The 13,274-nt window shown below is 41.0% G+C and overlaps 1 protein-coding gene across 1 annotated transcript; it reads right to left on the bottom strand.

The window, feature by feature from the left end:
• Positions 1-264: 264 nt before the first annotated feature.
• Positions 265-13,193, bottom strand: EXOSC8 (exosome component 8). The gene is made up of 11 exons (XM_054383817.1): positions 13,170-13,193; positions 9,642-9,678; positions 8,878-8,941; positions 7,084-7,157; positions 6,486-6,531; positions 5,371-5,476; positions 5,243-5,288; positions 4,898-4,994; positions 3,448-3,568; positions 806-912; positions 265-403 (listed from the first exon to the last, which is right to left on the bottom strand). The coding sequence occupies exons 1-11, from the start codon at positions 13,184-13,186 to the stop codon at positions 288-290; spliced, it is 831 nt and encodes a 276-aa protein (XP_054239792.1). The 5' UTR covers positions 13,187-13,193; the 3' UTR covers positions 265-287.
• Positions 13,194-13,274: the final 81 nt, after the last annotated feature.

The following is a 13,274-nucleotide window of genomic DNA, read 5'->3' as shown; positions in this document are numbered from 1 at the left end:
TAACTGTTTTTTGGAAGCCAACCCTATTGACCTTAGATTTCATCTATAAAGGAGTTAGGGTCTGGTTTTCTTAAGTCACTTAATTTTTTAACAGAATGTTTTATCTTGTATTTTTTACCACTTGGCAGCATTGTACATAGTATAAGGGTGAAAAACATTTTAGAAAAAAAAAAAAGAGCTTTGTAAATGTAGTATTGGTATTTGTTTATTTAGTATAAAAGGTTTGTGAACACTGTAACAAATACAATTTTTACAAATCCCAGTTTTGAAAACATCTCTCCTTTTGTTCACTTGGGCTTTATGCTTTTTATTACTTTGTCTATCAGCTTCTTTACTTCTTTGTGTCTTGTAATTGCTCTGGTGATACAGTCCTGAAGCTTGGCTCCTGTAAGAGGACTTCCTCCTACAAATTAGAGGAGAATCACTTGATTTCATACTTCGCTTAGGTTTCTATCTCTTAAATACGTTTTCCAGATGAGAGTATTCAGTAATACAGTAATTCTCAGTGACCAACAGCTTTCACCTGAGAACCACAGCACCTTCCCCAACTCTAGTCTAAGCCACTCCAGCTATAACAGGAGACATGCTCAGAAACTGCCTTTTGCTCTATGTAGGTCAAGCTCTGACATTTTTGAACTTCAGTCACACCATCTTTTTGAAAACTGAAGGAGCAAGTCATCTAATCAGCATTCAGACAGTCTGTTAGCATAAAGAACCCACATTTTACAAAGAAAAGCTGGTATATAACATCAAAGCTAAGAGAAGGTTATCATCATAGTTTCCTCTGTGGTAAACTTTAAAGTACCTGGTTTATGGACAGAACAGAGTCTGCCTTCATCATCAGTTACAACAGTTACTGTTCCAGTTGCCAAGTCTTCTTCTTCAGCAGTTGGATCAACGATCAATAATGTGCTTGTGAAAGTAAAATATATGCAGACATGTTAGTGTATGTTGCTCCATTAACACTGTAACATAACAGAGGTTTACAAAATACTTTTATTTATTTTTTTAGGCTTAGCTGCTTTCTTACCAGAATGCACTGATTTCAAACAACAACAAGAAAACCAACACTCCCATAAATGTGGGAGATTCCACATACTCCAGTGCCTGTGTATGTTAAAATACCAGCTGTGTATTAAAACACAGCTTTTATGCCTAAATTTCACAGACGTGCAATACCCCCATGTTACAGGAAAATGCCATTAGCAGTAGGATTCACTTACTTTGTAGTGACACAAAAACAATGGAACTGGGTTTAGATATAGGCTGCAATAACCTCTACCAGACCTTAATGCAAAACTTATTTCCAACAGTAAATTCACCAACATTGTTCTCAGTTTTCTATCAGAGAATTCTTAACACCACCTCAGGAAGGGAATAGTTCAAAAATGGATTTACTGGGTTCCTTAAGGCAGCCACAATAAGCTGTTGTACCTCAGATGATGCACAATGCTGAGAGATTAAATAGCTATTTTTTAAACATTTAATGAGTTCAAAATAGAGCAAACCAGTGGGGAAAAAGAATCAAAAAGGTCCTAAACTATAAGCCAGTTTTGCACAGTAAGAAAAACCTGAACTTTAAAAAAGTTCAACCATCACTGTTCAGCCTTAATTTCTTTAAAAAAATGGGGAAAAAAATTCACTACCATAACAAACATTTGGTTGAAGTGCAGGTATGACAGGAAATACTTCAGCTGTAATTTTCACAAAACCTTAGTTTACACTGGCCAATTAAAATTTCATGTCAATGTAATCCAACTCAATTTAGCTGGAGTACACACCTATGCTGAGTGGTGACAAGTGTGGAGGGGTAAACAACAGCAAGGCTATTGCAGCCAATTACACGAACAGCTGGAAGGATAAAAGAATTTGTAAGTTTGAACTCCTATGCCATGCATAAATTTTCTGGGCAACTTAAAACTTCACCAGTAATTTCATATTGCCATTTAATAGCAATACTATAATGAAACAGAAGTCCTTAGCTACACTACTCAAAAATACTGCATTATTCTACCCATGTGTCCTGTGCAGCACCAGCCCTTTCATGACACAGGGAAGCAGCACAGATGGAGAGCCTGATGCATTAGACTTTCATCTGTGTACAGGCTGGCTCCCCAGGAGCCAGCTGTGGCATGGCACAGTGCTCTGCACCACCACTCCCTGCCCACAGCCACATAACCAGCAATACACAAATTTTGTTCACTCAGGGAGGGCTTTTACATAAAAGAATAAAGTTTCATGGAAGCCAGATTGTATAAACAACAACAAAACCCACCCACAATAAAGGCATGTATCTCCTCAATATTGAGTTTCAGAAGCTAGTGTGAGACTTCAGTAAGATGATACAACAGTCAGCTTCAGTGAACAAAGCCCAAGACAGCCACTGAAAGCTTTCCAAAGGCAATTTTTTTGTCTATTGCTAAGTATGCATGATTTACGATCCTACTGACAACTGTCTCCCTCTTGTGCTAGTCAAGCTATCTTAATTTCAGACTAATTCAAACTTCAAACCCACAAGTATTAGCAGAATTAACAGAAGTTCTCTAAAGTACTGATGACTTTCTGCTCTGATTAATCTTGGTAATCACTTGGTTAATATTTGAGTTTACTGCTCCCTTCACCCCATCTCATATTTGAATGAAAAGGCCTGTTTATTGCTTCTGCAAACACGGATTGATAGGCCATAAACCCCTAAATATACCTAAACCTTTTACCAGATTCATAACGCAGTCAGCATCATCTTATCTGTCATCTCCTAATTTTCAAATGGATACCATCATAAATAAATGCACTTCTAATGAACACCAGCAGAACACATACTACTTGGACTAATAAAAAGCCAGTAAACTATTTCAGGTGAGAGGTTACCACATGCGATTATTCTGAAGTCTCAGATTCTTTAAATACATGAACAATGATTTAAAGTGCTCGTCATACTGCATCTTGGGTAATTATGTTTTCAGTTATCCAGATTCTGTTGTTCTAACTGGACCACTCTTTTCGTCCCCTGCTAACTCAATCTTTGGTATAAGCTGCTCAAAAACTGCCATCTTTTCTATCAGTTGTTCACATAGGCTTTTAAAATATTACTTGCATTGGTGGTGACATTCTTGCGTCTCATAGATACTGCAAAAACATAAACCAATACCTACTCCCTGGTGTTTAAACGTATCTTTTAGGCTGGGAACCAGTTCTGCCTTTAGTTGCAGGAAGATGGACAGACTTTGTTTTGTGCTGCACACATTCACATCACAGAACTATGGGTCAGGTCACCAAGACAGGCTGCAGATTTGAGATCATGTGAAACAGCAGTGACCAAGACTGCACACTCTTCATCAGGAAAGTGCATAGGAAGTGCAGAAACATCATTGGTAGCATCCTCGTTTTTCACACTTTTTTTCTATGTACACAGTTGTTTTCATACATACAAAACAGTTATGAACTTACTCATCAAATACAGCAAATGATGTGGCCACTGGATGCTTTCGGATAATCAAAGGATTCTTCTGTTTTAAATTAACTTCTGATAAACCAGTTTCTTCATTTATAGTAACTGATGGCAATTGAACTGAAGAGGTGAAAAAATTACAATGTTATAATATTAAAGAATACTAGACGTGGGTGTATAGTAGGCCTAGAGATATCCAAGACTACTGAAATATTTAAGCTGTTCTGAAAAGCTACTGAAAATCGAACAGAATAGGGTTTTGGCCACATTACTGGTGTGCTGCACACAAAAAAAAATGGGGAAAGTATTTGACTTAGAATTACTCGTTCAAGAAAGTATTTTCTCTCCTCAGAGTAACTCTCTCTTATACAAAAGCATTTTCTGTTTCCAAAAGACCATACAATTACAATACTTTACATTCATATTTAACAAGAAAGTATTTTTCCCCAAAAAAGCCTACTGGACACATAAAAAATAGGCACATTATCTCATCTCATTTATTTTATGTATTTGTAGAAACAATGCAATTTAATCTTTACACATCTCTTGTTCTGACAACCCAGTGCTAGAGACAGAATTCATGTGCAAAGTACCTACAGGAACTCAAAGGCAAGCAACTCACAGCTGCAAAAGGAGGCCTTGCTGTAAGCTTTCCTTCACACTCCCTCCTACATGCGTTTATAACCCACATGCCTGCCAACAGTCAGCCCACATGTTGCATGCTTGAAAAACTGTAATGCATTAAGCCAAGAATATTGTGTTGTGACAAATAAGCAAAGCCCCCAACAACTTACTCTGCCTACACAAAATAGATAACAGGATCAGACCCTGATGTGGACACTGAAGTTGTTTAGAACCACTGCTGAAAGATACAAATCTCTGGCACAGAAAAACGCATGGCAGAATAGCTATTAGTCCTGTAGAAGAGTTGTAGTACTCATACACTACTCCCCAGGTGTTACACACCTATGGCAGCCATGCTATCATTTGCATTTTGTATTTCACAGAATCACAGAATGTTAGGGGCTGGAAGGGGCCTCAGAAGATCATCTAGTCCAACTTTGCTGCCAGAGCAGTATCACCTATACCAGATCACACAAGAACACATCCAGGCAGGTTTTGAATATCTCCAGAGAGGAAAACTCCACAACCCCCCAGGGCAGCCTGTTCCAGAGTTCCATCACCCTCTCAGTGAAAATATTTTTCCTCATGTTTACATAGAGCTTCCTATGCCTCAACTTCCACCCACTGTCCCTTGTTCTGTCATTGGTCATCACCAAGAAGAGCCTGACGCCATCCCCTTGTGTTTTAGTGATTTAGGATTGAAATGACAGGATAAAAACAGCCTTAAGGAATTGTGAAACAGTTCCTCAATCATCATGATTCAAAGCCAACATATTTCTCTGAGCAACGTTAACCAGACAGCCTCTTGCTGTAGAGAAGACTTACCGTTTTTTAATGCTGCTAACAAGGCAAAGGCACTGGCATCCAAAATGTTTCCATCATAGTCCAGACAAATGATATCACAGTATAAGACCCAAGCAAGCTATCAAAAAAGGTTTGCACATGTAAGATATTACAGCAGCTAAACAAATGGTGCAGTATCTAAGAAAATGCTGGCTACATGAATGAAAATACTTATTTCTCTCATACGATTTTTACACTCCAAATGTAAGCTAATCTATGAAGACTAAAAGCAAAAACAAAACAGCCTACAATCCCAAATACCTTCTTTAGCATCTCAACACGGTGATCTTGTTAGCAAGGCCCTCTTCATTCTGAGATACAACTTACCTTGCCGTTTGCTATACACAGATCTTCTTTCGCAATCATCTGTGAACTAAAATAAAATGAAAGTCAGGAAAGAGAAGATTGTCTTGCAGAGTTGTTTAATGTTTTGAATGCTCTAATATGGTTCTTACTTTTCAATCACATCTGCAATGAACTGGCTTGCTGCTTGAGCCTCTTCACCAGGTGGTCCAGAGCGAAATTTCATTGAACAGAGGGATGGAAATTCTACATTTGGAACTAGGCAGCAAGAATCATTATTTGTAAACTAAAGAAAGCAGGCAATGGGATACCAAAAAAGAAATAAGACAATACACACTCTTTATAGCATTTTACATACTTCAAATGAAAGCCAAGATCAAAAATTTTTCAGTCAAGCCTTCCTATTTCTCTCCTCAAAACTGAAGTTATGCACAAGTCTGTATTCAAGAAGTTGTAGTACTCTACTCAGAAACTATTTATTCCATGGAGAAACACGTACTCCTAACTACCATTTTCTGTTTGCAATCCTGCTATGAATATCATGACCTCACACAAACTCTTCCTTAAGTCTTAAGCATTCTTAAGTACACCCAGAAACAGCATTTTCATCCCATTGCCTGATTTCACTGGTATGCTATCTGCTTTTCATCAACCATTAATACCTAATGCTTTACACTTGAAGCACAAACATATGTAAACATTCATTAAACAAACCCAAAACTCTAAGGAGAATCAAGTTCACTAAAAACAACATGGAGCTGCACTAAAAAAGAGAATAGAGTGTAAGCTCTCAGTTCCACAGCATGATTTTATTTCAAAAGAAACTTGAAACAGCATTTTCAAGTCCATGTACCTCCTGGACTTCTACAGTTCTCTGACAAATAATCAGGGTTTATATAATTGTTTTAATTTGTTTTGGTCTTCTGGGACTTCAAGACAAAAGTTAACATGCTTCTGTACAACCTTGCAGGACAATCTCTTACAGATGAGTTACCTTCCCCCTCTTAATGTACAGAGTTTTTCCTGCTGCAGGTTTCTTTTCAGTCTCACCTGGAATCACTAATAAGAAGGAAGCTTTACATGAAAAACTCACAAGCAGAGCAGAAGGAATCCTGAAATTTCTCAAGTACCACTACCTAAATATCCTTTTGGTAACTGATTTTAAGGAAAGCAGTACAATTTTACCCAAACTCAATCTGTCCCACTACTACAGCCTTTTAGCTGAAGCAATACAAGACCTGAGTAAGATCCATACTGAGAAGCTTACCAATATATCCCTTATTAGCAGAATCTGCTGTGGGTGCAGCAAGTTCCTGAAGAAAACAAGAAAAAAATGAAGAGATAAATTTTGTACAAAAATATTTTCAAGCTATGCTGTATGCAAATTTTCTTTCCAGTCATCCTTACAATGAGATTTACAAGAGTTATTTTCATCAGTCCCTGTCTGTATTTTTCCTGTGGAAAAACTCAACACAGGAATGTGCAGTAGTGTATTTCACAGTTCATGGCAGGCCAGCAGTAAAGCTGAAGTTATAAGGCACTTGTAGTCCTACCATCTATTTATCAATGCATTTATTGAGCAATATGCAGTAATTCTTCAATTATATAGCTTTTATCTAGAAGAAACAGAATTTGTTTTTCTGTATCTCTTTCCTCATACACATCACAAAAATACACATTCTCAGACTACAGGGGTAAGATTAGACAATTAGATTGTATATTAACTTTCATGTCCAAAAGAAACTCAGGTAAAAGACTGTAACTGTTCCTGACTGGCACATTGCTGTAACTCTGCAGGAGATTCATTCTAAGCACAAACACACAAGTTCAGCTACCAGCTAAGTTAAAATAAAAGCCAACCATACCGCTTTGACTCCACAAATCACTGTAGTATTTCCTAACTTCACCAAGGCAGAACCATCTGCAGTTGTAATTGAACCTGAAGAGAGAAACTGCTGTTCAATAAAGTCTGGCTTTCCATTCAAAGAGTCTTAAATAGCATCCACCACCACAAAGTGTTTACTTGACATCGTTTTACATTTATCACAGGCCAAGCAGTCTTGATGAATGTAGGGTTGGAACAGAACCTCTGTATCAAACATTCAATCACATGGAATCAAACAGAATGGCTGAGGCTGGAAGGGACCACGTGACATCATCTGGGCCAGCCCTTGGTGCTCAAGCAGGGCCACCTAGAGCCAACTGCCCAGTACTGTGTCCACATGGCTTCTCCATATGTCTAAGGATGGAGACTTCACAATGTTCCTGGGCAACTTATGCCAATGCTCTCCTTCACACTAAAAATATGTTTCCTCATGGTCACAGACAACCTCCTGTGTTTCTGTTTGTGCCCACTGTCTCATGTCCTCTCATTAGGCACCACTGAAAAGAGTCCAGCTCTGTCTTCTTTACACCCTCCCTTGAGGTCTTTATATACCTTAATAAGATCCTCCTCTCAGCCTTCTCTTCCCATATGTCTATGTCTCTGTTATACTGGGGAGCCCAGAACTGGACACAGCATTGCACGTGTGGCCTCACCAGTGCTGAGCAGAGGGAAAGGATCACCTCCCTTCACCCACTGGCAATATTTTCCCTAATGCAGAGCAGGGTAACATTGGCTACCTTTGCAGCAAAGGTGTGCTGCTGGTTCGTGTTCAATCTGTTGTCCAACCCAACTCCCTGGTCCTTTTCTGCCAAGCTATTTTCCAGCTGAGTGGCCCACAGCATCTACTGGTGCCTGATATTGTTCCTCCCTGTTGTGGGTTAAGGCTTAGCTGGTGGGCAGATGGGAGTCACCTGACCCCAGGTGGGAGCTACCAGATTTGGTTTATTCCCCCATTTTATGAGGTTTCTGTCAGTCCATTTCTCCAGCCTGTTGAGGCCCATCTGGATGACAGCACAACCCTCTAGCATATCAGCCACTCCTCCCAGTTTGGTGTCATCTCCAAACTTGCTGAGAGTACACTTTGCCCCATCACCCATATTATTAATGAAGATGATGTACATGACAGAATGCAACACTGCTCCCTACTCTTTTTTTTTTTTAAACAGAAATCATAGATGGTTACTGTCCTTGGATGGCCCATTTTCTGGTTAGCTTACAGCAAGACCTAACAGAAAGCAGTGTTGTACAATGGAAAGTACCTGCTGTGTCAAGTTTTAGCAATACCCAGCAACTATTCTGTGGTGGTACAGTAGCCTGTATTTTACTTCTAGAAATCACAAGGTCTAAGAAGGGTGGGTAAGGTGCTGCTGTTCACTCCATAAGAGATGTCTTGCCTCTGCTTGAGACAGCTGCTCATCAAGCAACAAAGCAGAAGCCAGGAGCCACTGCCTCTTTGCAGGTGCACTGATCAGTGTACGAGTAGACACTGCCTTCAGCATTTATAACATATGCTGCTGGTCTTAGAAAGAGACCAGCTTCCACAATCATCCAAATTGTGCTATGTATCCCAGCCCGGGAGCAGAACTGAGTAATAATGCTCAAACGCATTACTGTACCAGGCATTCTCTTTAATGCTTGTTGAAACTATAAATAAAAGTCCTTCCTTTTTCTTGTTTCAAATTGTAAGCACCGAGAAAACTGATTATTAAGTCATTAACCATTATAACCTGAGAATAAAATACCTCCCCCATTATCATTCCAAGTAAGTACTTGCCAATGTTGACAGTGGTTGCCCGGAATTCACCTAACTCCCTTCCATCAGGTCTGCAGTTCTCTTTCTAAATGAAAAATTACGGAGTTCAAATCAGAAAACACATCTTATTTAATAGTATCTATGATACATGAGTTCATATAAAACAGTATTCTCTTCTTTTTAGCAGAAATACACAGTTACAAAAATACTAGGGAAAACTTGATCAACTGATAGTAGACTCACAAAAATCCCTGGGTTTTTAATTTATTATAATTTATTTAGAAAATCAATATAACAAGATATTGAAAAACAATATATTGAAAAATCAATATAACAATATATTGATTTTTCTCAAGAGTAAGTACTACAGGCTAGACTCAGAATATCATCCAAGAATGAATACTCAATGATACCTTAATATGATAGTTTCTATTCTTCTGCATTGTTTAGATTTTGTAGGCAATTCCCCTCACCCATCCCCACCTAGTGGAGCTCTTAAAATTAATGTCAGAGTGAACTAAAGAAAAAAAAAAAAAATCAAACCAAAACCCACTAAACATCCCCCCCCAAAAATCCCCAGCATTCAAATGCCAGCAGTCAGAAGTTGTACAATACCTAAACCAATTGCACCAATTCACCATCACAGTACATCTAAATTATTACCCTTCTCAGCCAGCATTTTTTTTCCCTTATAATTTCAGGTTTCCATACAGGCAAATTAGAAGAGCAAAAGTAAGAAAGAAAACACTGATTACAAGCAATTTATATAAACATATTTCACTCACCAAAAACCTTCTGTAATATTCCAGTGGTTCCACCGTTCTAAAACCAACAGAAAGAGTTTACATGCAAGTTCCCAAGCAGGTGAGAGACAACAACCAAAAAGATAAGCAAAACCAAACCTACAACAATAAATAATTTGAAAATCAAGATGACTGGCAAAGCTGTTTAGCAATGCAGTTACAGAAAGATGAGGAAATGCTAAACTGATCTAAGAAAAAGATGCTTTCACACATTCACTTCCAAAACGCTTTTTCATCACAGGGAACCTAACACAAACTAATAGCTTTTAATGTAATAATCTTGACTGTTACTTTTTAAGAAATGCTTTTAAAGAAATGCAGAAAGGGTCATTTTATTACCGAGTCTGAAATACCTCTTAGTTCAAGGACTGCATTCCAACGCACAAAATGGTTTAAAACAATTTTATAGTCTTGAAATGTTACAGTTTTTCTCAGAATCTTTAAGAAAATACAACATTAATAAATATGCTTCATGCAGTGCTTCAGCTGAGAAATAATTAATGATTAACTACAAACTAAAAAAAATCATGTGTTAGTTTTTTCAGCAAAGCATATTAAAAGGGTCAGTAATATTTCAACAAAGCCTCCCCCGTTTTCTTAAAATAAGCATTTCTGGGGGAAAAAAAAAAAAAGGAAGGGAAAAAACCCCACAACACAACAAACACCCTTAAAAAAGATAAGTCTTCCAAAAGCAAACTAGCATATCACAACTCATGGCATGCTTACCAAGTCACTTCCCATCCTGTACCAGCAATCCTGGCTACATAAGGAGGTCCCAACTGACTATAAATGGGCAAACATCACACCTACCTACAAGAAGAGCTGGAAGGAGGACCCAGGGAACTATAAACCTATCAGTCTGACCTCAGTGCCAGGGAAGGTAGGTCAACTAGAGTGCCATTATGCATCATGTGCAAGGCAACCAGGCCCAGTCAGCATGGGTTCATGAAGGGCAGGTCCTGCTTAACAAATCTGACCTCCTTCCACAACAAGGTGACCCACTTAGTGGATGTCATCTATCTGAACTCTAATAAAGCCTTTGACACTCTTTCCCACAGCATCCTCCTGGAGAAACTGGCTGCTTACGGCTTAGATGTGTGGGCAATTCACTGGGTTAAGAACTGGCTGGATGGCCAGGCCCAAGAAGGGTGGCAAATGGAGTTAAATCCAGCTGGTGGATGGTCACAAGAGGTGTTTCCTAGGGCTCAGTATGGGGCCCATTCTCTTTAATATCTTTATCAGTGGTATGGATGAGGGGATCGAGCACACCCTCAGTAGGTTTGCAGATGATACTAAATCGGGTGGGAGTGTTGATCTGTTTGAGGGTAGGAAGGCTCTGCAAAAAGATCTGGACAAGCTGGATCAATGGGCCAAGGTCAGCTGTATGAGGTTTAACAAAGCCAAGTGCTGAGTAGTGCAACTGAGTCACGACAACCCCAGGCAACACTACAGGCTTGGGGCAGAGCGGCTATAAAGTTGCCTGGTGGAAAAAGACCTGGAGCTGCTGGTTGACGGATGGCTAGACATGAGCCAGCAACGTGCTCAGGTAGCCAAGAAGGCCAACAGCATCCTGGTCTGTATCGGGAACAGTGTGGCCAGCAGGACGAGGGAAGCGATCATGCCCATGTACTCGGCACTGGTGTTCAGTTTTGAGCTCCTCACTACAATAAGGATATTGACGTGCTGGAGCACGTACAGAGAAGGGCAACAAAGCTGGTGAGGGTCAGAGAACAAATCTTAGGAGAAGTGGTTGAGGGAACTTGGATTATTTAATCTGGAGAAGTCTGAGGGGAGACCTCATTGCTCTCTAGAACTCCATGAAAGGATATTGTAGTGAGGTGGGGGGGGGAGGTCAGTCTCTTCTCCCTAGTATCAGGTGATAGGATGAGAGGAAACGAGCTGAAATTGTGCCAGGGGAGGTTTAGATTGGATATTAGGAAAAATATTTTTTCTGAAAGTGATCAGACATTGGAATAGGTTGCCCAGGGATGTGAAGTTACTATCCTTGGAGACATTCAAGAAATGCATGGACCTAGCACTTTAGGATATGGTTTAATGGCCACAGAGGCGTTAAGTTGATGGCTGGACTGAATGAGCTTAGAGGTATTTTCTAACCAAAACAATTCTATGTTTCTCTGATTCATAACAGCAAGCATAAATTAACCTCTGCTGGTTCCCCATATACTACTGTTTTTTAACCCCAACACACAGCCTGTTCTCTTCTAATTCATGCAAAAGCACTTGTTAAACCTTCTTTCAAACATTTAAAACGTACAGCTGGAAGATGCAAGGACACAGGAACAGGTTGTCCTGCAGAGAGGTTGTGGATGCCCCATCACATGAAAGTGTTCAAAGTCAGGCTGCACGGGGATTCGAGCCACCTGATCTAGTGAAGCATGTCCCTGCCCATAGTAGGGGATCAGAAGACCTTTGAAGGTCTCTTTCAAACCAAACCACTATACAGTTCTAAAATGGTAAGTTATAAATAGGAAGCCAATAATTCCCTACTGTTCAATGCTCTTTGTAATGCTTTAGTAAGTTTGTCCTGCCTGTACCTCATCCCATGCGACAAAGAAGGCTGAGAAGGTAACGTCACAGGATCTATGGGGCAGTTAAGGCTGGAGGAGTCTCTAGCTGGCACTGGATCCAACCCCTCATCCAACCAAGAGGCACACAGAACAGATACATCACTCAGGGCTTTGCCCAACAGCACTGTTTCCCGGGATGGTGATACGAGTCTCCTTAGATGACCACCCTTCACTATTACTTCCCCAACCCCTGCAGCATTTATTCAGAACCACGTTTCGAACTGTAACGAGGGTGTACTAATTCTTTCTTCTCCATACCCCACCACCATTAAGCAGCTCAAGGCCTTACTGATCTCTGTGCTTAGCCTTGCCTTTTAAGGCTGAACAAAGCTCAGTCAGCTCGCTCAGTCCCACATCATATATCTCGGGGCGCCAGCTCCCTCAGCACCCTGACAGCTCCCCGGTGGCTATGCCTTCGCCTGCTCACGTCTCGCCTGTAATACGATGCCCCAAAGCAGAGCCAGCAACGTACATACCCAGCGCCATGGCCACCAAGCGTCCTGCGCTGGGGTATCCAGCGGGATGCTCCGCGGGAAGCCCTCGACTCCCGCGCGCGACGCAGTGCTGCCTGTAATACGGAGCTACCCCAGCCAGCGCCGGCGCCTACCGCGAAACAGCAGGCTGCCTGCTGTGCGGTGCAGCTCACACAGCACTGGGAAACAGCACCGTAAAGAAACTGGCAACACTTACAGAGAACGCACTGAAGCCCTCTCCCTTTCATTCGCCAGCTGCCGAGAACGAGCGCAGGGCCGTGGCGGTAACAGGACAAACGCCCCAGTGGCCCCCACACGGCGGTGATGCCTTAGGCCCTCGGAACCAGGCAAAGGGGCGCCCGCCCATCTGCCTTAAAAGACGCGGAGCGAGCGGGACCACCCCAATGCCGCACAAAGCAAACCCCACAGCCACCACGCCCGTCGCTTACTTGAAAGCCGTCGCCATAGCTGCGCCGCTGCTGTCCCGGATGTGCTGTCGCCTCGTGACCCGGCCAGCCGGAAGCCTTCGCCGGAGGACTGGAGGCAGCGGCGGC

Source organism: Indicator indicator, chromosome 1 (genome assembly GCF_027791375.1).
Source record: "Indicator indicator isolate 239-I01 chromosome 1, UM_Iind_1.1, whole genome shotgun sequence".
In the NCBI taxonomy this organism is placed as follows: Eukaryota; Metazoa; Chordata; class Aves; order Piciformes; family Indicatoridae; genus Indicator; species Indicator indicator.
This window is presented reverse-complemented; position numbering and strand designations above follow the sequence as displayed.